At 51.4% G+C, this 27,906-nt stretch overlaps 2 protein-coding genes and 1 non-coding gene across 5 annotated transcripts in view; all 3 read right to left on the reverse strand.

Moving 5' to 3' along the window:
• Positions 1 to 1,726: 1,726 nt before the first annotated feature.
• LOC116536814 lies at positions 1,727 to 1,833 on the reverse strand. Its single transcript, XR_004262805.1, has one exon. It is a non-coding gene; the product is annotated as a U6 spliceosomal RNA (small nuclear RNA).
• A 2,100-nt stretch (positions 1,834 to 3,933) lies between these two features.
• Positions 3,934 to 11,961, reverse strand: KCND1 (potassium voltage-gated channel subfamily D member 1). Its single transcript, XM_032258662.1, has 6 exons — positions 9,030 to 11,961; positions 6,748 to 6,910; positions 6,566 to 6,649; positions 6,380 to 6,478; positions 5,858 to 6,108; positions 3,934 to 5,354 (listed from the first exon to the last, which is right to left on the reverse strand). Exons 1-6 carry the CDS (start codon positions 10,148 to 10,150, stop codon positions 5,129 to 5,131), a joined length of 1,944 nt encoding a protein of 647 aa, XP_032114553.1. The 5' UTR covers positions 10,151 to 11,961; the 3' UTR covers positions 3,934 to 5,128.
• A 1,646-nt stretch (positions 11,962 to 13,607) lies between these two features.
• Positions 13,608 to 27,906, reverse strand: part of GRIPAP1 (GRIP1 associated protein 1) — a 29,243-nt gene continuing 14,944 nt past the window's right edge. For 2 of the 3 annotated variants that reach the window (XM_032258661.1, XM_032258659.1), the window contains 15 exons: positions 27,689 to 27,766; positions 27,340 to 27,432; positions 25,378 to 25,512; positions 24,223 to 24,318; positions 23,667 to 23,879; positions 23,426 to 23,539; positions 22,009 to 22,086; positions 21,811 to 21,906; positions 21,633 to 21,689; positions 21,434 to 21,533; positions 19,415 to 19,545; positions 16,119 to 16,241; positions 15,860 to 15,953; positions 15,010 to 15,164; positions 13,608 to 14,165 (listed from right to left, as the gene is read on the reverse strand). In XM_032258661.1, the coding sequence (XP_032114552.1) occupies positions 14,073 to 14,165; positions 15,010 to 15,164; positions 15,860 to 15,953; positions 16,119 to 16,241; positions 19,415 to 19,545; positions 21,434 to 21,533; positions 21,633 to 21,689; positions 21,811 to 21,906; positions 22,009 to 22,086; positions 23,426 to 23,539; positions 23,667 to 23,879; positions 24,223 to 24,318; positions 25,378 to 25,512; positions 27,340 to 27,432; positions 27,689 to 27,766 (1,656 nt within the window). In that variant the 3' untranslated portion in view covers positions 13,608 to 14,072. The remainder of the gene's footprint in view (positions 14,166 to 15,009; positions 15,165 to 15,859; positions 15,954 to 16,118; positions 16,242 to 19,414; positions 19,546 to 21,433; positions 21,534 to 21,632; positions 21,690 to 21,810; positions 21,907 to 22,008; positions 22,087 to 23,425; positions 23,540 to 23,666; positions 23,880 to 24,222; positions 24,319 to 25,377; positions 25,513 to 27,339; positions 27,433 to 27,688; positions 27,767 to 27,906) is intronic. The other variant, XM_032258660.1, reaches the window with a different exon arrangement.

The raw sequence follows: 27,906 nt of genomic DNA on the forward strand, positions 1-27,906 counted from the left end.
GGCGGCGGCGACGGCGGCGACGGCGCGCGGGTCACGCCGGGAGGAGAACCCGTATGTGAAGTCCAAGATGAAGGCAGTGCGGCGAGTTTGTCGTAGCCTTCTCTCCAAGTCCACCAAGTTTATTGCTACGCTTGTTCCGGCCTTCTGCTTCAAAGGAAACAGAACCAAAACAAGCACCTCTTCACTCCGCCCCCTCGCAGGTTCTTGCACTACCGGGTGGGGCCCCGGGGCGCTGCGCACGCGCTCCAGGGCACAGCCCCGCCCCTCGCTCGGAAGTACGTGGGCAAAATCGTCGCCGCCGCCACAACAATTGCTAACACCAACCAATTGAGCAGCTACGTGAATCCTCGACGAAGCCCACGGGCCAATCAGAGGCGAGTGCTTGCCCTCCGGTGCCCTCCGTCTCAAATTTCAGTCAAAGTCGACACCCTCGTTCCCAGCCTTTCTCCCTGTTGGTCCCGTCTTGCTCTTTACTTTTCTCCCCGAAGCTCTGACTCGCAGGCGTCGTTACTGCGGACGGACAGCGTGGCCTGTTCTACGTACGAAAGGAAAAACGCCTCCCCTCCAGGCTTCCAACTTGAACGCTGTCAGACGGACTGACAGGAAAACATCAACAGTCCAGAGCATAGCATTCCTCTCGAGCGTCACTTCCGATCCCACCCACTTGCAAATACCCTTCCGGGGGAGGTGGACACCGCTTCACCCCGGCAACAGCTTAAGTTCTGCGGTGATTGGTTAAGAGACGCCGTCACTCCCGTCATACCGACCAACCTGGGGACCGACAGGCACCGTGGGGACAGTGGTAGTTTGGGAAACAGGCACGCCTTCTCTGGCGACACAGCACTCTCGCCCTCGCGGTGACCTCCCCGCCCCTATGGCTAGTGCGCAGGCGCGCCTCAGCCTTTTTTTTATCTAATTGAGACGAGGGTCTCACTCTGTCGCCCAGGCTGGAATGCAGTGGCGCGATCGTAGCTCACTGTAGACTCCAACTCCCAGGTTCAAGCGATTCTCCCGCCTCAGCCTCCCGAATAGCTGGGACCACAGGCGCACACCACCACGCCCGGCTAATTTTTTTTTTTTTTTTTTCCACTTTTTTTGTAGGGACAGTCTCGCTAGGTTGCCAGGCTGATCTAGAGCTCCTGGGCTCAAAGGATCCTCCCGCCTCAGCTTCCCAGAGTGCTGGGACAAGGCATGAGTCACCGTGCCTGGCCAAGCCTAGCCTTTTTCTAAAACTAAGTTTGCCTGGGTCGATCGAGGTTAATGAACCGTCTGTCACCAGTCAGCGTCTCGCAATGGGGTTGGCAAAATCCCTGCTATTGAGTGGCTGGAGAGCTACACACTAATCCTAGCTCTGCCCTTCCTGTCTGAGTGATCTTTGGCAAGTCATTTAGCACCCACTCCGCCCTCAATTTTTGTTGTTGTTTACTTTTTTTTTTTTTGAGACGGAGTCTTCCTCTGTCACCAGGCTGGAGTGCAGTGGTGCGATCTCAGCTCACTGCACCCCGCCTCCCGGGTTCAAAGGTCCCCCTGCCTCAGCCTCCCGAGTAGCTTGGACTACAGGTTCACACCACCACGCCCGACTAATTTTTTGTATTTTAGTAGAGATGGAGTTTCACTATGTTGGCCAGGATGGTCTCGATCTCCTGACCTCGTGATCCGTCCGCCTCGGCCTCCCAAAGTGCTGGGATTACAGGCGAGAGCCACCACGCTCGGCCTGTTGTTTACTTTTTTAATGGAACGCTTCACGAATTCGCGTGTCATCCTTTCACATGGTGCCATGCTAATCTTCTCTGTATCGTTTTAATTTTAGTATATGTGCTGGGAAGCGAGGACCCATCCTCAATTTCCACACTATAATAAATTGGCAATGATAATTCCAATCTGAGGATCAGAGATTAATGCTTGTAAAGGGCCTGGTGCTGTGCCCACCACATAGGAAGTGTTCAATAAAGTAGTCTGCATGGTGGTGCAGTGGAAGAACCCCAGGCTTTGGAGCCAGAAAGACCTCAGTTCCAGGCACAGATGGACCATTACCAACTAAGACCTTGAGGAACTCATTGTGTTGCTTTTGGGATTACCCATGTTTAAAACAGGAATGATAATGCCTGCCCATACTATCTCAGGGAATGGTTATGGGGTTCAGATGAGCTGATGAACCAAGAAGGTATTTAGAGTTCACTTTCAGTCTTAGGAGACAAGCCATACAACAGGTTGACTGAAAGAGACCATGGGAAAGCTGTTTTGAATAGGGCTTTGATTCCCTTCAGATACTAACCCTAGTTGAAGTTCTTCCCTGAAAGGCATTAAGTAATAAATGGGCTCTAGTAGTGTTTTCTGCTCATGAGACTTAGTGGGAGGAGGAGACTTTCATGTTTACTGGACCTGTTGTGTTCAGGGCTCTGTGCCAAATACCTATGCACATCATATTGAATCTTCTCATGATCATCTCACTCCAGCCCCACATATTCCACTCACTACACATCTAAAACTGAACTCATGATAGTAACCATGGCTACCTTTCACCAAGTACTTACTATGTACCTAGCACTGAGTGCTAACAGCTTTGAGGTTCCCTTTACCAGGGAATAGTACTCCCATCCAGCCACTGCTCAAGCCATAACCTGGGGGTCAACCTTGACTGCTCCCTCTTCCTCAACTCCCACATGCCTGTCAATCCGAAGTCCTGCCAATTCTACCTCCCAAATCTCTAGATTCTCCAATTCTACTGCCACTACTCTGGTCCAAGCCACTGTCACCTGCCACCTGGACTACTATGAAAGCCTCCTCCCTACTTTTCTTCCTTCCAGGACTGTTTATATCCACTCTTCACAGACAGAATGATCCTTCTGAAACAAACTTCATTATGACTTTTCTGTTTAAAAGCCTTTAGAGGTCCCCACTATCCTGAGGATGAAGTTCAAAATTTGCGTCATAGCTTCCAATGCCTTTTGTTATTTGGCCTACCTCTCCATCCCTTCTCTCCTCACAGCCTCGCACTCTCCTCCCTAGCTGGACTGAACTACTTTCAGTTCCCCAAAGGCCTGAGCTCACTCTCTAACCTCCAGGTCATTGCACATGCTGTTCCCTCTGCCTAGAACATTGCATCCTTTCATTTGCTGCCTGGCTAACTCCAACTTATTCCTTGTGTGTTGGCCAGGTTAGGTTCTCCTGCCATCTGCATGCTTCTATAACACCTGGATCTTAGTTCTGCCACACCATGTTGTAATGACTTAATTGTCTGCCTTCCATGCTCAACTCTACATCAGAGACAATGTCTACTTTGCCCATCTTTGTATCCCTAGGGCTGGCACATGATGGAAGTTAATAAATATTTGGTGACTAAATAAATTATCCCTGTTTTGCAGATTAGCAACCTGAGGCAAGAGAAGGTAAATGAGTCTCTCACCCAGGGATTGGAACCCAGGTTAACCGGAATCCATGGTCTGTTTGCTCAGTGCTCTACAGAACTCAGCCACACACTAGCCTGGTATAGCCAGTAGCCCAGAAGAGAGAATGTAGGGGGTGCCCACAAGGAAGGGAAATTTACCAAACCAAGAGATGCTTTTATTAGGGTTAAATTCAGAGTTGTTTGCTATCAGGAAGCCTGGGTTTAAGTCTCCTCTAACCAACTTATGTGTTTCTCTGGGTCTCAGTTTCCCCATCTATGAATGAGGAGACTGGAGCAGATGATATCCAAGGAGGAATGTCTCAGGACCCCCTGGCCTTCCTCACTGACTGTAGATGGACTCTTCAAACCATGTTCTTTCATTACTCCTGGATCCCCATCTTCCAGAATATATCACCAACCATCCATCTCCCATACCTTGACCCATACCAGCCCTTCTCCTAGCTAAAAGGGATCAAAATCAGAGTGTTTTCAACCCCTCCAGCCCAACCCAGCCCCCAAACCCACAGAGCCAGGAGATAGTCCTTATCTCTCCTCCCAGGTTTTATTGACTGATGGAAACTACATCTTTGTCAGCCGCCAGCTCCATGGGGACAGTGCTGGGGACAGGGAACCTGAGATGATGCCAGATTTCAGCCTGAGAGCAGAGTTCTGGAAGGTGACTTGAGGGAGAAGAAAGGAGTATGTGAAAAGGAATTGTAAGGGAGGAGGAGGAGATCAAGAAGTTCTTCCTGTCTCCTATAACTCCCAAGTTCAGGAACATCCCAGGCCTGAGCCCCTGATGCTTCTGGACCCTTGCCCAAGAACATGGAATCAGCCCATGATCTCCAGACACCGCCCAGCTCTTGCTGGCTGCCAGGCTCTTATCTCAGCCAGTCCAGACTCCAGCCCAACCCAGGAAGGAAGCAAACCAGAGGAGAAGAGAGGAGGAAGGGTAGTTAGAGGTGGCCCCCTGATTAGGGCAGATGTAAATGCTGCAGCAAACTGGTCAGAGGCTTTGCATAATGACACGGCAGCAGCTGCTATTGCTAGAGTTTGCTGTGGGCCCAGCAGAGGATAGGGTTGCAGGGTCCCATTTCCAGCAGCCAGGGAAGGGGATGGTGAAGTTTGTGCTATCTGTGTGTTGGGAGAGGCAGCCTGACCCCTCAGGCAAGGCCTGGGGATGGCAGATCACTGCAGAGGCCACAGCCCATGAAGCCTGTGTTTGCATTCCAAGCTTCAGAATCTGGGAATTGTTGGGCTAGATGGAGGGTGAGGACCTCGCTTAGAGGCCAGATCAGAGGTGAGGGTTCTCTTCTCTGAACCTCCAAAGCTCCACGTCCCAGCTGGAGGGAGAAGGAAATCTCAACTCTCCTTCTTAGGCCAGAGCTCAGATGTTGGATCAAAGCTTTACCTTCGTCTGAGAGCCCGAGGGGAGGAGCATGCAGGAGTCCAGCTGGGAGAGAGGAGCCATTCCCAGTGTGCTGGGACAAGGAGGCCAGGGGCCTGTGGAAGCCCACTGCTTCAGCTACCACAAGGAAAAATGTCTGGGATGGGGGGAAGTTTCCCATTCCCTGGCTACTTCCCCACCATGTGTACCATTTCACAAAACTCCATTGCATAGTTCTCAGTGGGGGGGCAGAAGGGGTCCCCAAGCCTGCACCTCTCTGCCTCCCAAAAATATGGCTTTGGAAAGGAGTCTCCAGAAATGAAGAGGGCCCTCTGAATAGGCAGGCCTACCCCTCACAGGGATGAGATCTTGACAGTTTCGGGGAAGAGGCAAGGGGTACCCAGGCTGGAGTTCCTGAGGGTGCTGCTGGCCCTGCCGCCACCGCCAGGGGAGGAAGGTTGGCTCTCATCTGGAGTGTTGGCAGGGGGGGTAGGGATACTGATAATGGCAGCCACGAAGTCCCGGTTGTCACAGTTCAGGTCAAGGCTGTCATGGGGCTTGGCATTGAGGCTTGAGCGGCTGTGGACAAGGGTGGAGAAGGAAGTCTCTTAAAAAGTTATCTTAGGCCGGGCACGATGGCTTACATCTGCAATCCCAGCACTTTGGGAGGCCAAAGCGGGTGGATCACCTGAGATCAGGAGTCCAAGACCAGCCTGACCAACATGTGAAAACACCGTCTCTCCTAAATACAAAAAATTAGCCAGGCATGGTGGCACATGCCTGTAATCCCAGCTACTTGGGAGACTAAGGTGAGAGAATCACTTGAACCCAGGAGGTGGAAGCTGCAGTGAGCTGAGATCACACCATTGCACTCCAGTCTGGGTGACAGTGAGACTCCGTCTCAAAACAAAACAAAAAAATATATGAAGAATGAGTTCCAGACAAGATAAACCCAAGCTCCCAGCATGGAGGGGTTTGTGTTCGAGCGTAACTTGCTAGGCCTGGAATCATGAAATCTCAAAACCGCTGGTGCAAGCTCTGAGCTTCCCCAGGCATGGCTAGCAGATAGGAGGGCTGCTTACCTCTGAGGGGCAGGGCTCCTGTGCAGCCCTGCCAGCATGTCCAGCTCCTGCATGCTGCCACGGCTGACTGAGGCAGTGGAGTTGGCAAGGCGGATGGCACGGCGCTTGGCCCTGCGAGGGCAGCAAGAAGATAGCAGGCTGCCGGGCCTCGTTGGCTGGGAAGACACAGAGGTGCTGCGGCTGGTGCGGCCACCCAGCGAGACAGCTCCCAGGGCTTCACTGAAGGTAAGCTCGTCTGTGAACTCATGGCACTGTGGGCAGAAGGGAGGCAGAGTCACGGGGCATCCCATGGGAGCTGATCTCACCCTCAAGCCTTTGCTCAGGCTGTTTTCTCCTTTCTGGAAATTGCTTCTCTTCCCTTCCCTTGCCCATCCTTCAAGGCTTGGCTCTCCTGTAGCCTCTTCCAGGAAGCTCTGTGTGATTTCCACAATTTGTAGTGAGCCTCCCATCCAAGGGAGAGAGCTGGCATGGCCACGGAGGGACCCCCTATATTCTGCTATACCACCTCACATTAGGCCTTACCGTTGTCTTCTCCAGACAGTGCAGCAAGTGGTGATGTTGCTGTTCGAAGGCAGAACGGTTCCTGACACACAGAGCCTGTTCCTCACCACTGCCGCTGTCCTGGAGTGGATGGAACAGAGCGATAAGGGCAGCACCTTCCTCCCACTGTCATGGCTCACCCTAACCCCAGTCCAGACCCCAACCCACCTCAAGGCCCCCATTCTGCTTGTACTGCAGGAAGGCATTAGTGGTACCACTCTTTGCCAATCGGATCCTTGCCAAGCGCACCTTCTGCAGAGAGAGGAAATAAAGGGTCAGGGGGTAGGCCCCAAAGTAGACTGGCTTGGGGTGTGGACAGTAGGAGGTGCTCAGATGGGAAATGTGGTTACCTGCTGTGCTCGGCGCTTGTCAGCCCGCTGGTTCTGGTGGTAGATGCGGCTAAAGTTGGACACAATGACTGGCACAGGCAGGGCAATGACCAAGACGCCACTGAGTGAGCAGATGGACCCGAAAATCTTGCCAGCAATGGTGCTGGGCACCATGTCTCCGTAGCTGGAGCGAGGGGAGGTAGGTCAAGGTCAGGAAAAGTGCCCATCTACCTCTCAGTCCCCCACTCCATCCCATCTAACCCAGACTAGCTCTGTGACCCTGGTCAGGCACTCAAACCTTCTGAGTGCCTTGGTTTCTTGCTCTGTAAAATGTCAGGGGGCCAAATGAGAAATGGGCCTGGCCCTCAGCCCCTAACATCTGCTGCCCCTGTCCAAGCTATACACCAAGCACCTGAGTCAGCTGGAAATCTATGAAAACCAAGCAGAGGGGAGCATGAAGAATTCACAGGCAGTGAACACAGCCTCCTGGGGAGAGAGTCCCAGCACCACAGGCGAGCCGAAGGGCTTTAAGTCCTGGGAGGAGTGTTCTGTTGGTTTTGGCTGCTTCTGTCTTACCTGGTCTAGGTAGGACCCCTTCTCATTCCCCTATAGGGGAATCCTTGATAACTGTCCACATATGACAAAACAGGGAGGAGCCTTGAAACCCCCCTGCCTTTCTCCATGCCACCCACCTCCCATAGAGATAGAGCAGAGTCAGCCTTACTAACTTGTTCACAGAGTGATCCCCTGAAGATCAGGGAGGTTCTGTAACTGACTCGCCAAAGATCACACTGCATACTTTTGTTCTGATCGCAGAACCAATCAGAATTCCTCCACAGAAACACAGTCTCTGCAGTCTTCAGCCTCTAAGCCCTTTCTCAGGCTGTGCCCTAGGATGGCTGTTCCTTATTTCTGTATTTTGACTCATTTTAAGCATGCAGGACTCTGCTCAAAAGTCTCTCCAACTTGGCCTTTGCTTGCTCTGTGATGTGTCATCTCAGACCGTGTCCTCAACTATGAGACATGGGCAGCCATCCACCCTCACAGAGTTGTTGTGAGGACTTGAATAGTAAAAGCCATCAAAATACTCAGTTCCAGCCCACTGTAAGCACTTAGTATTTGTCTGTCGGTCTGATCCTGGGCCTCCAACCAGAATTAATATCTACTCTTTAGAAACCCCATATCAATTTTTTTTGTACTTCTATGAAGGCACTGAACAAACCCAATTCATTCAGTCATTCCTTCAATGAACACTGAGCACCAACTGTATACTCAATCCCAGTGATAGAAACTTAGAGAAGGATCACAGCATCTGCCCTAGACAATATCTTTAGAAAGCTCATGAGTTCGATGATTCCATTCGATACTTTTATCCCAACTGTTTCTTCTGCAGGGATCGACAAAAGAAAAAAAAATGCTGAAAACATCTTGTTCTGGGAAACATCCAGGAATCACAAAGGCACAGAAGTCGTGCCCCATACAGCAGACAATTCTAGAAGGTTGGGAGACATGGGTCCCCAAAACAGAAAAAGAGGTGCTAGAAAGCCAACACCTATGTATCCTGCACCAGAAACATTCAGAGAACTTTCACAACTGTGATGCCATTGAATCCTCTCTAGATGATGAAGGGATCAGCATTTCCCATTTTACAGAGGGGAAAACTGAGGCCACGAGAAAATGACATCAACAGAAAGACAGCAGCTAAGATAATCCTTGAACCCAAGTCTCCTGACCTAGAAAATTAAGGTATTGTCAGAGCTGGGAGGGATCTGAAGAATAAGTCAAGCTCCCTCAGTTTATACAGATGAGCAAACTGAAGCCCAAAAGGAGAAAGAGGCCAGGCACTGTGGCTCATGCCTGTAATCCCAGCGCTTTGAGAGGCCAAGGTGAGTGGATCACCTGAGGTCAGGAGTTGGAGACCAGCCTGGCCAACATGGTGAAACCCCATCTCTACCAAAAATACAAAAATCTGCTGGGCGTGGTGGCATATACCTGTAATCCGAGCTACTTGGGAATCTGAGGCAGGAGAATCACTTGAACCTGGGAGGCACAGGTTGCAGTGAGCTGAGATCTTGCCACTGCACTCTGGCCTGGGTGATAGAGTAAAACTCTGTCTCAAAAAAAAAAGAAAGAAAGAAAGAAAGAAAAGAAAGAAAGAAAGAATGAAAGAAAAGAAAGAAAAGAAAGGAAAGAAAAGAAAAGAAAGAAAAGAAAGAAAGAGATCATTCCTTTAAACTTCCTAATTTTGCAGAAAGGGTGAATGTAATTGATTGGGCAGCCCCCAACACAGAGTCTGCACTCACCCAAGTGTGGTCATGGTGACAATGGTATACCAGAAGGCCGCAGGGATGCTTGTAAAGTTGGTCTTGTTTGTGCCCTTCTCGGCATAAAACATGACAGTGGCAAAGATGATGATGGCCATGGTTAGGGAAAAGAGGAGAAAGCCCAGCTCAGAGGCACAGCTCTTAAGTGTATAGCCCAGAATCCTCAAGCCCTGTGAGTGCCTGGAAAACTTGAAGATGCGGAACACTCGGAACACACGCAGAGTGACAAAGGCGCCTGAGACATCGTCGTTCTTGGGCACCAAAAGCCCAATGTAGTAGGGCAGGATGGCCACCACGTCTATGAGGCTCATGACACTCCGCAGGAAGCGGCAACGGCTGGGGGCGGCAAACAGCCGCAGGAGGTATTCACCTGTGAATATGAGTACACAGGCTGTGTCCATGCAGAAAAAGGCCTGTGGGAAGCGCTCGCCACAGGGCTGCTCCCTCGAGGACCTGCGTGCAGAGCCGCGGCATGGGATGGTCTCCACCACATTGGCGATGACCGACACAGCGATGAAGAAGCCGGTCACATAGTAGAAAACGAGGGCTGCTGTGCTCGTGTGTGGATTCTCAAAGGCCCGCCACAGTCGCTGCCTCAGGGAGCTGCCCGCTGGCAGGGCTGGGCCATCCCCGGTCTGCTCGGCCTCCTCGTCCTCTGCCAGGCGCTCAGCGTTCTCCTTCTTTCGGTCCCGATACTCTTCAAGGCAGCAGTCACCGACTAACTCGGGGACCAGGCCATAGAAGGCCAGCTCTTCATCGAAGGCCTGGATGCACTCCTGTCGTGGGCAGTGGAGCCGTCCTGTTCGGTAAAAGTTCAGCACGTGGCGGAACATGTCCGGGTCGCGATCAAAGAAGTACTCGCCTGAGTCAGCATCATAGAAAAATTCCTTCTCTGAGCTGCCCAGCAAGGTATCTGGGTAGCGGTCCAGCGTATTCTTCCAGGTCTCAAAGCGCCGTCCACTCACATTCACCACCAGAACCTCATCTCCTCGAGATGCCTTCACCCCCGGGGCCGGGGGCAGGGGCTGCTGGGCCAGGGGCAGCCAGCCCACCGCTGCCGCCCGAGCAAAAGGCAGCCACGTGGCCAGGCCTGCCGCCATTGTGCCACTCCCCAAGCCCAGGGAGACTTAGCAGGGGTGGCGTTTAGGAGAATGTGGCTGTCTCCAGGATGGTGGGGGCTTGGAGATGCCTTGAGCCACCAGAACAAGGAAACTGGGGGTGTCTAGAGAGGCCAAGAGGAACCAGGAGGAAGAACTAGAGAGATAGGCAGGAGCTTGAGGGACATTTACAGGGCCTAGGAAGGGCCTGGGCAATGTCCTGAGGGACTAAGAAGGGACTTGGGGATTTGAAGAGCAGAAAAAGGGTGTGGGGATGGGGCCAAGAAGGAGCTGAGGGAGGGTTTAGAGACACTGAGATGATTCTAATGGAATCAGCCTGTGCCTAAGAGGTGTATGGGGGGCGTCTAGAGGAGCCAAGACACATGTGGGGAGTTGTCTACACTCTCGAGTCTCAGGGAAGGCAGAAGGGCCTGGAACTCCTTTGCAGGGCTGGAGAGGAGACTGGGGCATCCAGAGGGATAGAAATGGGACCTGAGGTCCTTGAAAGAGGCTAAGAGTGCCTGGAAGTGGGGGTTCTAGAGGGGCTGAGACAGGTGAGGAGGGCTGCCCACACCCTCAAGACTTCTAGGGGAAGCATAAGACAGTTGGAGCCCCCTCATGAATCTGGAAAGGGAGCTGGTGCATCTCGAGGGGTGGGTGTGGAGCCAGGAGGTTGTAAAGAGGCTGAAAGGTGTCTTGGGAGTGCCTAGAGCTGCCAAGAATAGCCCGGGGGGGTGTCTGTACTCTACAGGAGTTCTGGGGAAGAAAGGAGAGGCGAGGGCCTCCTAGTAGGGCTAGAGAGGGGAAGGCAGCATCTAAAGGGTTAGACAGGGGCTGGGTTATTTTCTGAGAGGCCGAGAGTTACCTGGGGGAGGTGAGTATCTAGAGGGGCCAAGAAAGCCTGGTCGACATTCTCAGGAGTTCTACGGGGAAGAAAAAGGGGCCTGGGGAATTCCAAGGGACTAGGACTCAAATGTTAGGAAGTTGGGCACAGTCCCAGAGCACCCAGGGGATCTATAAAGACTAAATAAGAGGAAGGGGGTTACCCCAAAATGGGATTAAGAGGGGGTGGGATGTTGTAAGGGAGTTGGGTGTGTCTCCAGGGAGGGGGTGCTCCTGGGCTTTGCAGGAAGCTGGCAGGGGAGGCTGGGAGAAGGCTGGGTCCCACTGTTGGGGGCAGGTCTGGGGAAACCACACCCCGAGGGGCTGGCGGTGCGTGCCGGGCAGTGGCAGTAGCAGCAGCGGCAGCAGAAGGAAGAGAAGCAACCACAGCCAGGCGTAGGAGAGAAGGTGGCATAGGCAGGGGGAGGGCTCGGGGTCCCCAGAAGGATACCTGGGAAGGACAAGGTCCAGCGGGACCCCTGGGGACTATCCCAGGATGGGCTAGGGTGTGGGGGCTGGACCAGGAAAGGATGAGGACAGCGCTAGTGGTGGTCCCCCTCCCCCCTTCTCGGTCCGTCCTCACCTGTGTCCCCGCTGCAGCAGCAGCAACAGCAGTGGGGCTGGGGGTACCAAACACCCGAGCTCCTGGCACCCTCTGCAGAGCTGCCTGAGTTCTCCTCCTCCTCTGGCTCTCTCTCCCCGCCCCTCCAAGCTTGCCGGGAGATGAAGAGAGAGGCAGGGAGGGGCCTCGTGGCTCCCCGAGCCCCCTCCCCTAGGACAGCCAGAGAGGGACCCTGGGGAGACTCCGCCTCCTACAAAGCTGGTTGGGCCTCAGTCGCGTCATCTGGAAAATGGGGGTGGCAGGGAACTTTGCCAATTCTCCCCACCTCCTTCCTGGACTCCCCTTTCTTCCTGCCCAGCTCCTACCCCCTCTGCCCCCAGGGGCCCCCACCCCCACTCGCCTGAATCAGCAGCACTTAGCAGATCCGATCGATGGGGAGGCGTCTGTTAATGGCCCCAGAGCGGAGTGCCACAGGGAATGATGCAGCGCTGTCCCCTCCCTGCCCCCCAGACTGTGGAAGGGCAGGAGAACCGGGGGTAATTGCTGGGGAGTGTTTCTCTAGATGGCCAAGTCTCCAAAGCTGCCCCTTGAGGGACGCAGCATAGGTTAGAGCCCCTGCTCTAAGATTTAGGCTGTGGGACTGGAGCACGCAACTTCCTGTTTTTAGATATGAAATGAGGGTAAAGGGAATGTAGAGGGGGACAATCCAGGTCCCACGCCCCTACCAAGTCATCTCCCAGGCAGGCCCCACTCCGAGGGGGGTCTCCCTTATCTGTCCACATCCAGTGGCCTCAAATCACACCTCCTCCGCTAGAGGGCTCTGCTTCTGGATGGCAGGAACACTGATTATGGAGTGCCTCTGGCTGGCTATCACTGGGTTCAAACTCCAGCTTTGCCACTGACTTGCTACATCCTTGAGCAAGTGACTTGCATTGTTTCCTCAGTTGTAAGATGGAGAGTGTTACCCTAACTTGATAGCGTCATTTGGAGCATTACATGATGTGAAAGGTGATGGCACAGGACATAGCACCAGGGATGCTTAACCTTAAAGGAGTGTGATGATGGGGGCATCGTATCACAGGGCCAGGCCTAGCCTTTCATCCAATTTACCCACCCATGTAATCTTCCATTTGCCCACTTGGCACACTCCTGATTTGTCCATCTCTACAGCCATTCCTCCACCCACCCATCCACCCATTCTCCCACCCACACAACCAATTACTCTATCCATCTCTCCACCCACCCATCTGTCCACTTAGTTGTTAATCCACCCACCCACTCATTCATCCATTTGTAAGTTCACCCCATCCACCTAACCACAAACCTATCTGTATGTATCCATCCTTCACCCATCTCTGTCCACCCAGAACACACGCAAGGTGACATCCTCCGCCCATCTCTGTTCATACATAGCTCCACTCATCATTTCTTCTCCCACTCTTTACCTTTCCCATTCATTAGCTCATCTACCCATCCATCCATTCCCCTATCCATTGGTCCATTTACTCCCAACCTGTCCATAAACCCATCCATTCACCTATCTACCTAATTCACCCACCATCCATTTGTCCACAGACCTATTATCTACCTGTGCATTTACATCTCCACTATCCATCCTTTATCCACCTACCAATCTATCTACCCATTTATTCATCCAACCACCCATCCATCCATATATACATATGTCTACCATTTATTTTTCAACCTATCCATCATCAGTCCATGCAACTGTCCAATTATTCATCCATCAGTCCATCTAATCACTTATCCATCCTCCCATCTGTCTACTCATCTACACCCACAATCCCATACACGTCTACCCATTTACATATCTGCAGGTATTTCAGTTCCACTCAGTTTGAGGGATTGGTCAGCAGTAAATAGAGACAGGCTGGATGAGGGTAGGGAAAAGAAAGTAACGTTGCAGCCAGAGACCTCCCTCCCTATTCCAATGGTGTGAACCTCCCCGCCCCCAGCACATCCCTCCTGGTTGAAAAGAACGAGACCAGTCAGTCAGTGGGTGGGCCCGTCTGGCCAGATGGTATTTTGGCTGCACAGCCTTTACATACACACACACACGTGTTGCTAGAACGCTGAACATGGACCACACACCCACCCAACATCCCCAATCCCAAATGCAGAGTAGCCAGGCTCCAGACATAAATTAAAAAATAAAATAAAATAAAAAAAGAGTTGGTCTCTGGGAAGGAGAGCTCATGCAGAGATGAAGGCAGAAGCCCTTGGGAGCCAGGACCAAGGAGGAGGAGAAATCCCTGCCCCTTCCCTCAGAATCCCCACTTCCCAGTGGCTTCTGCCCTAAGACAGGATCATTAACACTAACCGTCAGGCCTCTAGCCCCTTTAATGTCCAGTCTCCTAACGTATTTGATTTTGGTTCCAGCCCTCATTTTCCCACCACAGCCCAAGGGAATGGCATCCTAGCGGGTAGGAAGGGGAGGGGGTGGGTACAGCCTGCAGGTCTTTAGCTGGTTTCTCCTGGCTCTAGGTCTGGGTCAGGAGACCCCACGCACTCCTTGCTGAGCCGCACAATTTCCTGGGACAGAACTTCCATGTCCTAAGAAACAAATGAACCATCAGGGGCCAGAGGACGGAACAGGCTGCTCCCTTGCCAAACCTAGGGTATCATCTGTGATTTCCTTCACACCCCTTCATTAATCGATGCTCAGCTGTGTCTGGCCTGGGATGGGAAGGTACTTGGAGAAGCTCACAGCGCCACCAGCAGTAGGCTGGGCTCAAAAGTCATGAAGATGGGTGGGGAGCTACAGATAAGGGAGTGCGGCGCCTCCTGCAGCATGGTGCTGCTGCAGGATACACCACCACTCTGGCCACCTGCCCTTCTACTAAGTGTGCACTTACTTCTCAAAGGCAGGAGCTGGATCTGACTCCTTTCTGACTCTCAGAGATGGGGGAAGTCTTTGGGTGGCAGGTTGGGCAAACAGATGGGTATGTGGACCCATGGGGGATCTATTGTAGGCCAATAGGTGAACAAATGAATTGTCCAGAGGACAGATGGAGATCAACAGGTAGGCAGGGAGGTCACTGGGTGGGTGAAAGGTAACATAAGGGGCAACTGATGAGTAGGTGAGAGAATGATCTGTCAGGAAATGGGTGGCAGGACATGAGGTAGACAATGAGATGAATTAGTAGTAGGTTGGGTAGATGGACAGATGGGCAAATGGTTGGGTGAATGTGTAGATAAATGGATGAGCGGGTACATGGAAGGAACAAATGGGTAAGTTGATGAGAGGGTGGAAGATGAGAGCATGATGGGGTAGTTGAGTGGGTAGGAGGATAGCTGGGAGGACGGGCTGGGTGGGTGGGTGACGACCCAGGGGCTGTGTGGCTGGGTAGGCAGGTGGCTGGGTGAACAGATGGGTAGGCTGGCAGGCCACACTCGCCTTGTGCAAGTGCATATTCTTGGTGAGCTGTTCCTCCAGCATGTTCTGCAGCTTCTTGTTCATCTCCCGAAGGTTCTCGTCGCCTGGTTTCACTAGGTCTCTCAGGACGCTGCCCAGCCCGCTGCGGTCTGTGTGGCCTGCTGCCACAGACACATCTGCAAGGGCCCAGGCTGAAAACCACCCCCTCAGCAGAGCCAGAGGAGAGCCAGGCAGAGCCAGAGGAGAAAAGAGCGAGACGAATACCAGGGGAGAAGGGAGCAGGAAAAGCCACGCCATGTAGGGCAGAGGCTTTGACATAGGAAACCTAGCTCTGTCACTCACTAGCTCTGCGGCCCTGAGAGATGAGGATAACTCATGGACTGGAAAGATGCACATGACTGCATGTGAAGCGCAGAGCACACAGAAAGCCCTTGGCACATGTTGGTTGGTATGATTCTGATTAATAAAGAAAAATCTGTGAAGGAGAAGGTTTGAAAGAAAGAAGCACAAGCAATGAAGATACAGAGAAGGAAAATGTATGGAGATAGAACAATATAGACAGCAAGACAAGATGAAGGAGGTGGGCGAAAAAGAAACAGGAAGAGAGAAGGGAGAGAGAGGGGAGAGGAAGATGAGGCATAGGGAGAGGAAAGGAGAAAGCAGACAGAGAGACACACTGCAGAATGAGAGTGGAGAGATGACAGAGACAGAAGAGGGAGGAGCGAGAGCAAGAGATAGCGCTTTCCTGTTCTCCCCTCCATAGGTCATGGTCTTGTCACTTCCAAGAGAGGAGAGAAGCCCATGCACAGAAGGGAGAGGGAAGGCCAAGTGAAGGCTGGACCAGGGCTAAGGGTGGGGAGGGGGCACTGACCGATCCGGCTGTCCATGACGTAGGTCTCAATGATGGCACTCTTCCGGCAGAGGTCCTCTGCCATGGAGGCACTGCTCACCTCCAGGTGCTTCACCTGCAGGATGGCCCAGCCCACTTGAGACCTCTCTACCATACATGTTCACACATGAGGCGGCCCCGGCCATATCCCACACCCCCAAGGGCACTTCAAGTGAGGATGGGCAGGCAGGCAGGCAGGCAGGCGGGCGGGCGGGCGGGCAGGCAGGCAGGCAGGCAGCACCTTCTCTTCCAGCATCCATTTCTCCTGCTGTGTCTCTGCCAGCCGCTGAAAGAGCTCAGCCACTTCCTCATCTGACAGCTCTGCTGGCCGAGGGGGCTGGGCCTGAGGGCTGCTGGATAAGGACTGTAGGAAAGAGAAGGGGAGACGCCAGCCCCAGGCTTAGCACCACCCACCCCAGACAAGTGTCAGGTACTGGGGAGGATAACCAGGCCAGAGGTAGGTGAGAGAACATAGACCCTGAAACTGGGACTATAGGTCCATTTTGGTACCCTCAGACTGTTTTCCCCTCTGCCTAAACAGGAGTAGAGAGTAACGACATCAGAGCCTTATGGAAAGGATTAAAGGAAGATCCCAAAGCACATGAGATCTAACTTCCAGCTGACAGGAAAACTGGAAGAGAGAGGGACATGCTAAATCATACTATCAGGAAGCCAGCAGAAAAACCCAAAAGGTAGCATGCTTCCTGTGCGGCGACTGGGCTGGCCTCTTCAACAAGTTGGTCTCAGGAAAAAAGGGATCACACTAAAGAGATTTAAGGGCCATAAAACAACCAGATGTAACATGTGCTCTGAATCTGAATGCTAGTTTTCATAAAACCAGCAAGAAAGGACATTCTGGGGCAAACTAGAGAAATCTGATTAAGGTCAAAGTATTAGATGACATGAATTTTTTTTGTTTTTGGGAGACAGAGTTTTGTTCCTGTTGCCCAGACTGCAGTGCCGTGGTGCAATCCTGGCTCACTGCAACCTCCACTTCCCAGGTTCAAGTGATTCTCCTCCCTCAGCCTCCCGAGTAGCTGGAATTACAGGCATGTGCCACCACGCCCAGCTAATTTTTGTATTTTTAGTAGAGACGGTGTCTCACCATGTTAGCTAGGCTAGTCTTGAACTCCTGACCTCAAGTGATCTGCCCATCTCCACTTCGCAAAGTGCTGGGATTACAGGCGTGAGCCACCGTACCCAGCTGATGACTTGAAAATTTATCAAATTGGGAAGGTAGAGACAACAGTTGAATAAAAACAGGTTAATCTCATCTAGGTTTTAAAAAGAGAGAGAATTCTGGAAGAGTATAAACTAAGAATTTATTTATTATTTCTTTTCTTTTTTGAGACAAAGTCTCGCTCTGTCACCCAGGCTGGAGTGCAGTGGCACAATTTCAGCTCACTGCAACCCCTGCCTCCCAGGTTCAAGCGATTCTCCTGCTTCAGACTCCCGAGTAGCTGGGACTACATGTGTGTGCCACTGCGCCTGGCTAATTTTTTTTTTTTGTATTTTTAGTAGAGACGGGGTTTCACCATGTTAGCCAGGATGGTCTCGATCTCCTGACCTTGTGATCCACCCACCTCGGCCTCCCAAAGTGCTGGGATTACAGGCGTGAGCCACGGCACCTGGCAAGAATTTATTTTATTTATTTATTTATTTATTTAGAGATGGAGTCTCACTCTGTCACCCAAGCTGGAGTGCAGTGGTGTGATCTTGGCTCATTGCAACCTCCACCTCCTGGGTTCGAGTGATTCCCTTGCCTCAGCCTCCCGAGTAGCTGGGATTACAGGCATGCACCACCACCCCCAGCTAATTTTTGCATTTTAGTAGAGACAAGGTTTCCCTATGTTGGCCAGGCTGTTCTCAAACTTGTGACCTAAAGTGATCTGCCCACCTCGGCCTCCCAAAGTGCTGGGATTACAGGCATGAGCCTGGTCCTGAACTAAGAATTTACAATGCTGCTGGGCGCGGTGGCTCAAGCCTGTAATCCCAGCACTTTGGGAGGCCGAGGCGGGTGGATCACGAGGTCAAGAGATCGAGACCATCCTGGTCAACATGGTGAAACCCTGTCTCTACTAAAAATACAAAAAATTAGCTGGGCATGGTGGCACGTGCCTGTAATCCCAGCTACTCAGGAGGCTGAGGCAGGAGAATTGCCTGAACCCAGGAGGCGGAGGTTGCGGTGAGCCGAGATCGCACCATTGCACTCCAGCCTGGGTAACAAGAGCAAAACTCCATCTCAAAAAAAAAAGAATTTACAATGGTGACTTCTGGATAGTGAAAAATTTTTTTTTTACATTAAGGTTTTTCGGTTTTTGTTTTTATTATTTATTTATTTATTAAGACAGGGTTTCACCATGTTGGTCAGGCTGGTTTTGAACTCCTAACCTCAGGTGATCCACCCGCCAAGGCCTCCAAAGTGCTTGGATTATAGGCGTGAGCCACCACGCCTGGCGGTTTTTGTTTTTTTTAAGAGTTGGGTTTTCACCATGTTTCTCAGGCTGGTCTTGAACTCCTGAGCTCAAGTGATCCGCCCACCTTGGCTTCTCAAAGAGCTAAGATTATAGGCATGAGCCACCACACCCAGCCAGACATTTAAAGTTTTAAAAAATCTTTGCTGGCTGGGCGCAGTGGCACGTGCCTGTAGTCCCAGCTACTCGGGAGGCTGAGGTGGGAGGATCACTTGAGCCCAGAAGTTCTGGGCCGTAGTGCACTATGCCAATTGGGTGTCCGCACTAAGTTCGGCATCAATATGGTGACCTCCCGGGAGCGGGGGAACATCAGGTTGCCTAAGGAGGGGTGAACCAGCCCAGGTTGGAAACAGAGCAGGTCAAAACCCCCGTGCTGATCAGTAGTGGGATTGCGCCTGTGAGTAGCCACTGCACTCCAGCCTGTGCAAAATATCGAGACCCCGTCTCTTAAAAAAAAAAAATCTTTGCTCATTTGTGTGTGTGTGTGTGCGTGTGTGTTTTTTAAGATGGAGTTTCACTCTGTTGCCCAGGCTGGAGCACAGTGGTGCGTGCGATCCTGGCTAACTGCAACCTCCACCTCCCAGGTTCAAGTGATTCTCCTGTCTCAGCCTCCTGAGTAGCTCGGATTACAGGCCCCCACCACACCTGGCTAATTTTTTTTGTATTTTTAGTAGAGATGGGGTTTCATCATGTTGGTCAGACTGGTCCCGAACTCCTGACCTCGTGATACACCCGCCTTGGCCTCCCTAAGTGCTGGGATTACAGGTGTGAGCCACCACACCCGGCATCATTTGTGGTTTTTAAAAAATGTACTACAGTGAAGGGGAAATTAGCCCACAGATGATGAAACAGAGTCAGCGAGAGAGAGAGAGAGAGAATGACTGGCCTGTTGCCCATATAACAATCTGAATCCAAGTTGGTGGGCTTGGGGAGAAGCTGACAAGAAAATATGTGTGCTGTGTCCCAAAGTAGGAGATGGTTTTAGGTAAGGAGAAAAGGAGAGGGGTTCTCAGATTTTTAGGTTGGGAGAAGCTGGGGCTGTAGGTTCTTCCTTGCCCCTTACCCTGGCTGGAACAGCCGAGCTCTCCTTTTCTCGCAAGATCTCCCGGTAGCTGAAGGAGGAGATGCTACTGCTGTCCCCTGTCTGAGTCCGGCTTGGTGAGTTCATCTCTGAGAGAACCAGCTCCTCAAGGCCTGGGTGGTGGAGGGAAGAGAAACTTAAGCGCCAATCCCCCTGAGTCCGAGGGTAGTAACCAGCAGGAAGAAGCAGAAATAGATTTGACAGAGATGGAAAGAGAGACACCTAGGCATGGGGAAAGGCAGAAGCGGATGGCAGGACAGGGTGAGACAGAGACAGAAAAAAGAGCTGAGGCCAGGCACAGGGTAATCCCAGCGCCTGTAATCCCAGCACTTTGGGAGGCCAAGACGGGTGGATCACTGGAGGTCAGGAGTTTGAGAACAGCCTGGCCAACATGGTAAAAACCCATCTCCACTAAAAATATAAAAATTAGCTGGGTGTGATGGTGCACACCTATAATCCCAGCTACTCAGGAGGCTGAGGCAGGAGAATCACTTGAACCTTGAAGGCAGAGGCTGCAGTAAGCTGAGATGACACCATTGCACTGTCTCAAAAAAAAAAAAAAAAAAGAAAGAAAAGAAAAAAGGGATGCCTTTCTGGAGAAACACATACAAAAGGAGAGAGAGAAAATGGAAGAGGCTGGAGAAACACAGCAATGTGGGTACAGTGGGCCTCAAGTGGCAAACAGACACACTTGGACACAGGGTTCAGAGAAAGGAAGACAACTAGAGAAGGCACAGGGCACAGCCACTTGCAGAGAGAAAACGCCAGAGATGGAAAGCCAGAGCAAATGACAGAAACTAAAGAAACAAGCCAGAGCAGAGACAGCGACAGAGAGACAAAAGATGCAGGCAGGCTCTCGTAACCATGCACCTAAATCTCATAACCATGCACCTAATCTAATGGACAAGGTGAATGTATGGTATACAATTGTAACCTTTCCCAAGATTTTTACATTCATCTGTAATAAAACAGAAACAGAACTCCTCCTTTATAAAGAAAGGTTACTTCAGGAGACTGAGTGCCTCAGAGAAAAATTGATTTGGTGAGAGATACATCTGTTTTGCCACGTCACTTAAAGCACAGGCACAGAGCTTGTGCGGCTGCTCATGTAGCTGCTTCTGGGTGTCAGGGAGGGGGATGACAACATGCCCTCAAGGATCTCCAGCAAGGGTGGGGTGGCTGAGTTGGGGATCCATAGGTATCCCGAGTGGGGGAACAAGGGACCAAGTTTTCTCTGAGTCTGTGATCTCAGAGATACACCAGAGGCATCACTGCATTTTACTTACTTAAATGTATTTATAGGCCATCCCTATCTAAAAAAAGGCTGAAGTAACTTAAGTTGTGTGTGTGTGTGTCTTCTGCTTGAAATGGCAGAAATAACAGATTGGATTAGCTGTATAATGAAAACACCACAGTGTTGCTGACTGTCTTAAGTCTGTCTCCCTAGCTCAACTGGGGGCTTCTGGAGGGCAGGGACTCGGGGAGTTTGATATCAGGGACCCTGGACTTGAGTGTGGAGATTTACAGAATGAGCGATTATATACAACAGATTTAGAAACACCAAGTGAGGTGTGGGAGTGTGTATAGTACATACAGTGAGGAGACAGAGATATAAACAGACAAACAGAAGAAAGAAAGAAAAATGAGACAGAGATAGAACAGTAAGAAGAGACAAAGGAACAGAGAAAAGAAAGGGGGGAGGAGAAAAGGAGAAAACTAGAGAAAGTAAGGAGATAAAGGCAAATATAGAGGAAAGAGAAAGAACAAAATGAGAAAGAGGCAGAGACAGAAACAGAGAAGATACTGCAAAAGACAGAAAGAAACAGAATGCAGAGAAAGAATCAGAGGAGAGACAAAGAAAAGGTAAAAGACAGATGGAGTTCTAGAGCAACAAAAGCAGGAAAGCACAGCCAAGGAAGATGCAGGACTGACCTGCAGCCTGCAGGCCCAGGCCCTGCCTCCCCCATGCCTCAGCCTCCTCTTCCTGTCCTGGTTCCTCACCTGAGCGGCTCTTGCTGTTAGTGAGGATGTCCTGCAGCCGTTCCTGCAGCTTGTCTGCCCGTTTCCGCTCCAGATGCAGCTGCCGCTTGAGGTCCTTGAGCTTTGGGGTAGGGGGTAAGATTAGGACTGAGGCCCAGTGGGCCTATAGGAGGAGGGTACTGGTAGGAGGGAGCCGTGCTTGGGCACCCCTCTGTCTTACCGCAGCACTGCCCTTCTTCTCCAGGATCCTCTGCCCATCCACTGTGTCCTTCACCTCCTGTGGGAGAAAGCAAGCATGGCTGGTGGGTGCTGGAAGGGTTGCCTGCAGCATGCTCCCTCCCTGCCCTGCTGCCACTGAGGATCAGGGGTGTGTCTGGGGCTGTGCAGGGTTCGCTGACCTGCTTCAGGCTGCTAATGGTCTTCAGGTGGCAGTCCCGCTCCTCCTGGGCCTGCTGGAGCTGATCCCGCACATCCTGTAGTTCCTCCTCCTTGCCCTGCAAAGCAGAAGGCAGCTCAGGCCTTGGCTAGGGAAGCCTCTGTCCTCCCAAGGGGCCCGTCACTGTCTGGAGAGAGGAACACCATCATGCGAGAGGCACCTTCAGCTCGGCAGCGTGCTGCTCCCGACACTGCTTGAGGGCTTCCTCTTGTTCCTGCTGCTGCTGCTGCAGGGATTCCTACAAGACAAGTCCCAGGTCTCGCCACAACCCCCCCAGAAGACATCATCCCCAGTTAGGGGTATAAGGGACTGCAATGGGGGTCCAGAGGTATGCAGACATGACCCCTCCTTCGGGGAACCCCACACGCCCTTAGGCAGTATGCAGAAGTTCACATCTAGGTCTACACCATTCACATGGTTGACCTAGATTTCCATTACCATTTTTTCTTATTTAACAAAACATAACACAGCACTTACTATATGCCAAGAATGTTCAAAGGGTTTTACATATATTAACTCATTTTCTATAATTTTCCCATAATACCTAGATGGTAGATATTACTGTTATACCCTTTCTACCATTGATGAAAACAGGCCACAGAGAGGTAAGATAACTTGCCCAAGGTCACACAGCTAGGAAGCAGCCCAGCCAGGATTTAAACCTAGACAAACAACTGGCTCCCGCCTATGCTTTTCACTGCTACATGACAATGCCTTTCAATGTATTATAAGATTTCCAGAAAATGGACCGGGTGAGGTAGCTCACGCCTGTAATCCCAGCACTTTGGGAGGCCAAGGCGGATGGATCACAAGGTCAGATCAAGACCATCCTGGCTAACTCGGTGAAACCCCATCTCTACTAAAAATAAAAAAAATTAGCTGGGCATGGTGACATGCGCCTGTAGTCCCAGCTACTCAGGAGGCTGAGGCAGGAGAATCACTTGAACCCGGGAGGCAGAGGTTGCAGTGAGCCGAGATGGCACCACTGCACTCCAGCCTGGATGATAGTGAGACTCCGTCTCAGAAAAAAAAAATTTCCAGAAAATGGCAACAAAGGTTCATTTTCTGAGACAGAGTCTCGCTCTGTCACCCAGGCTGGAGTGCAGTGGCACGATCTCAGGTGCCAGCCATCACACCTGGTTAATTTTTGTATTTTTAGTACAGACGGGGTTTCATCATGTTGGCCAGGCTGGTCTCCAATTCCTGACTTCAAGTGATCTGCCCACCTGGGCCTCCCAAAGTGCTGGGATTACAGGCGTGAGCCACTGCACCCAGCAGGTTCTTGCTCAAATAACATCAGTGTATTGCATTAATTTCCTGACAGAAGTACAGTTTCAGGAGAAAGAAGTGCCTTTCCAAATTTGCACAAAGGCAGGGCAGCCTTGAACATGTGACAGTCTGTCCTATCTGATGGCCATCCCCTAATCCAGTCCAGAGGGCTGCTATTGAGCCGGAGGACTATGAGGTTATCCCTAAGGTCAGAACATCTCAGAAAGTTCCAGGGCCTGACTACTCCTGCTTCTATGGTTTGACATCAGGGCTCCAGTCATGGTGAGGACTAGGCATCACCAACTCACCTCGGCTTCCTTCAAGCGCCGTTCAAACCAGCCCTTGGCTCCATCCATGGAGTGTACCTGAGCTTGAAGTTCTTCCACTGTCTGCTGGAGAGTCTCTAGCTCCCGTGTCCGGGCCTGGGATAGGGCAGACTGTCATAGGCCAGGCAGGCAGAGGAGTAGGCACCTCACACACGCCACACACTGGCCTATCAGCAAAGCTGTGGTTTCAGAGGAGGAAGGGCATTGTCATCTACCCACTCACCTTCTCCTCCCGGATCTGCCCACGGAGTTCCTCCTCCTGACGCTTCTTATCTTCATGCAGCTCTCGGAGCTCACGTTCATAGCGGGCACGCACCCCCAGCACCTCCTTCTCATGTCGTAGACGGACTGCTCCCAGCTCTTCCTTGTGCTGGGACTTCTCTTGCAGCGTCTCCATTGCCAGCTCATCCAGCATGGCCTTCCGCTTCTCAGCACTCTGGGGGCCAGGAGGATGGCAGTCAACTTCCTTCCACAACACCAAAAAAAGGCCTCCCATCCTCTTCCCATGCCCAAGGAACTAGCCAAGCTCCACTCCCTCCCATCCCCATTGAACTGGCTAAGGCACTCACCCATCCTTATGGAACTGGTCACTTCTTTCTTTCCCCTCCCACTCTCATGGATTTGGTCAAGAAACTGGTCAATCACAAACCAGTCAATTTTCCTTTCCCTCTTATCCCCACATATTTTGGCTATATCACCTCCCCCCATCCTCCCATGGCTCATCGACTGAGCCAATTCCTATCCCTCATCCTCCCTGCTAAACCTTCAGGTTATCCTACCTTCCGAGCCTCCTGTAGTTCCTGGGTCAATTGCTCCTTCTCCTGCCCTATTTCTTGAAGTTGTTCCAGCAGCCGACTATTGGCCCGTAATGACTCCTAATGCAGACACAAAGGGGATGAGTTTGATAAAGAGCACCCGGCAGGTGCTAGTCACCCAGGACCATCTAATAGACCATCTCCCTTCTCCCTGGTAAAGTTGGTATTGTGATCTCAATTTCTGGATAGGAAATATAGCAGAGACTGCTACTTGCTCCCCAGTATTCATTCTCCCTTACTTCCTTAGCAATAAAATTTATAGTTGGGCATACAGTTGTCTAGCAGATATTTCCCCTCCTCCCTCACAATTAGGTGTGGCCATGTGATTTGTTCCTGTATACGGTGAGTGTAATTTAGGTTATGCTCTTAAAGGAAAGGGGCAAGCTCTTCCCTGCCTCCTTTCCTCCTTCCTTCCCAACAGAATGCAAACATGATGGTTGGGGAGCTTCAGCAACCGTCTTAGATGCCAAGATAAAAGTCTTGTGTTGAAGGTAGAGGAACAGCAATGGAGAAAGGAACTGGGTCACTGATAATTGGAAAGCCATCACTCCATCCCTGAACAACCTACCTGGACTTTTAACAAGAGAGAACTAAATTTCTATCTTATTTAATCCACCATTATTTTGGTTTCTATTATGGAATCAGAATGGATATCCTTTGGGAGGCTGAGGCAGGTGGATCACCTGAGTCAGGAGTTCGAGATCAGCCTGACCAACATGGTGAAACTCCATCTCTACTAAAATACAAAATTAGCAGGGCATGGTGGCAGGTGCCTGTAATCCCAGCTACATGGGAGGCTGAGCCAGGAAGATCACTCAAACCCGGGAGGTGGAGATTGCAGTGAACTGAGATCGCGCCACTGCACTCCAGCCTGGGCGACAGAGCAAGACTATGTCTTAAAAAAAAAAAAAAAGAATGGATATCTTAACTAACTGAAGAGGCCAAGTTTCAGAGAAGTGAAATGACTTGTCCCAGGACACACAGGCACTAATAAGTTAAGGAGCCAGACTGGAACCTAGGTCCTCCTAATTCTAGTCTTCCGATTCCACCTTATTGAGGACTTCACTGGGCCATTACTTAGGGAACTAGGAGGAGACAGGCCAGAGCCAAAGGTGTTACCTGGAGCTGGGAGTTGAGGTCATCTTTCTGTCCCATAAGGTCCTCGTACTCAGCCTGCCGCTGCTGCAGCTCAGCTGCCAGCCCAGTGGTCTGTTCCCGGAGCATATTCAGTTCTTGGGTCTTTGCTGTTTGGATCTGGAGAAAGCAGTGGTGATGAGAAGTAGAGAGAAAGGGACCCCAGGGGCCAGGCACAGGGTATGAGCCTCCGAGATCCAGGGAAACAGGGAGGGAGGTGGGAAGAGAACCAGGAAGAGAGAGGAAATTTCAAACAGAAAAACAATGAAGAGAATGGGTAAATGTGGTATTCCATCCAATGGAATATCACACAACAATAAGAGAACAGACCTGTGCTGCACATGGATAAACTTACATAATGCTGCCGGAAAGAAGTCAGAGACAAAGAGCAGCTGATTCCATTTATATGAAGTTAAAGAACAAGCAAAATGAATCTTTGTTGCTAGAGATCAGAATAATAGTTACTTCTGGGGAGGCCGGGCACGGTGGCTCATGCCTGTAATCCCAGCACTTTGGAAGGCCGAGGTGGGTGGATCACGAGGTCAAGAGATCGAGACCATCCTGGTCAACATGGTGAAACCCCGTCTCTACTAAAAATACAAAACATTAGCTGGGCATGGTGGTGCGTGCCTGTAATCCCAGCTACTCGGGAGGTTGAGGCAGGAGAATTGCCTGAACCCAGGAGGCGGAGGTTGCGGTGAGCCGAGATCGCGCCATTGCACTCCAGCCTGGGTAACAAGAGCGAAACTCCGTCTCAAAAAAAAAAAAAAAAATAGTTACTTCTGGGGAAGCACTGACTGTGAAGGGGTAAAGGGGACCTTCTGGGGCACTAAAAGTTCTTTTTTATTCCTTGATCTGGGTTTGGCTATGGCAGCAGTGGGGAGAGAAAGAGAGAGAGAGAGTAAAGAGAGACAGTGACAGAGGGAGGGAGAGAGAAAGGAAGAGAGGATTCACTGGGTGTACACTTACGATTAATGCACTTCATGCACTTTACTAGAGAGAAGCTAGAATGCAAGAAAGGCAGATAGGCTGGGCACCGTGGCTCACGCCTGTAATCCTAGCACTTTGGGAGACCAAGGTGGGAAGATAGCTTGAGTCTAGAAGTTTGAGCCAGTCTGAGCAACATAGTGAGACCCTGCCTCTACAAAATAAATTTTTTTTTCTTTTTTTTGAGACAGAGTTTTGCTCCGTCGCCCAGGCTGTAATGCAGTGGCGCCATCTTGGCTCACTGCAGCCTCCGCCTCCTAGGTTCAAGCGATTCTCCTACCTCAGCCTCCCAAGTAGCTTAGATTACAGGCAGACTTGGCTAATTTTTGTGGTTTTTTTTGAGACGGACTCTCGCTCTGTCACCCAGGCTGGAGTGCAGTGGCTCAATCTCGGCTCACTGCAACCTCCACCTCCCAGGTTTAAGTAATTCTCCTGCCTCAGCCTCCCGAGTAGCTGGGATTACAGGCATGCGCCACCATGCCCGGCTAATTTTTTTGTATTTTTAGTAGAGATGGGGTTTTACCATTTTGGCCAGGCTGGTCTCGAACTCCTGACCTTGTGATCTGCCCGCCTTGGCCTCCCAAAGTGCTGGGATTACACGCGTGAGCCACTGCGCCTGGCCTAACTTTTGTATTTTTAGTAGAGACAGGGTTTCGCCATGTTGGCCAGGCTGGTCTCGAACTCCCGACCTCAGGTGATCTGCCCACTTCCGCCTCCCAAAGTGCTGGGATTACAGGCATGAGCCACCATGCTTGGCCAATAAACTTTTTTAAAGTTAAAACAAAAAAGTAGGGATGGATGTCCAGAGAGAAAAGGGCTAGATGCCAACAAAAAGGAGCAACAGAAACAAAGACAGGAGAACAGCATGGAGCCAGACCACCCTACCCTGATGTGGACCAGAAGCAGATGGAGATGGGGGAACTAGAGAGGGATCCACAAGGGCCCCCAGGCGTCCTTTACCTGCTCCAGGGCAGCCAGGCTAGTCCTCAAGGCATTGTTCTCGGCCAAAAGCCCTTCCACTTGTTCCTGTGCATCTGCACTCTGGATGGATACCTGGTCCCACGCCCACAGCAGGTGAGAGCGGGTCCAAAACGGGGACAGGACCTACCCACTGTTAAGAAAGGAGACACCCCCACCCCCACACCCCCCCACCCCCCCCCCCCCCACAAACACACACACACACACAACACACACACACACGAAGGTTTGAGGGAAGCAGGACCCCTGGGACTTTGCCTGCCTATGTGGTACCCACTCAGGCTGCCCCATCCTGAACCCCACCTCCCTGAGCCCATCCAGTACAGCATACCTGATCTTGTAGGGCCCGCAAAGCTGCCGCATGTTCCAGGCGCTCCCCCTGCCGCTGATCTCTCAGCTCTGCCAAGCTCTGTGGAGACCAGGGGAGCCCATTTTACACGTCAGCCTCCCCTGGTGTACAAATAACCATACAGACTCCCTCTTTGACCACCCAACAGCATGTTCCCAGCACCTGTGGGTCTCAGACTATCCAGCCAGCAGGGATCTCAA

The sequence above is a fragment of the Sapajus apella genome, unplaced genomic scaffold (genome assembly GCF_009761245.1).
Source record: "Sapajus apella isolate SASKATOON/1434 unplaced genomic scaffold, GSC_monkey_1.0 scaffold103, whole genome shotgun sequence".
NCBI classification, from domain to species: Eukaryota; Metazoa; Chordata; class Mammalia; order Primates; family Cebidae; genus Sapajus; species Sapajus apella.

Excerpts from the sequence above, each read along its gene's own strand:
- KCND1 (XM_032258662.1), bottom strand. The coding sequence starts at position 10,150 with ATGGCGGCAGGCCTGGCCACGTGGCTGCCTTTTGCTCGGGCGGCAGCG. Across the intron at positions 6,911-9,029 it reads GTCACCATGACCACACTTGG|CTACGGAGACATGGTGCCCA; the intron begins GTGAGTGCAGAC and ends CCCTCGCTCCAG. Across the intron at positions 6,479-6,565 it reads AGCAGAATGGGGGCCTTGAG|GACAGCGGCAGTGGTGAGGA; the intron begins GTGGGTTGGGGT and ends CATCCACTCCAG.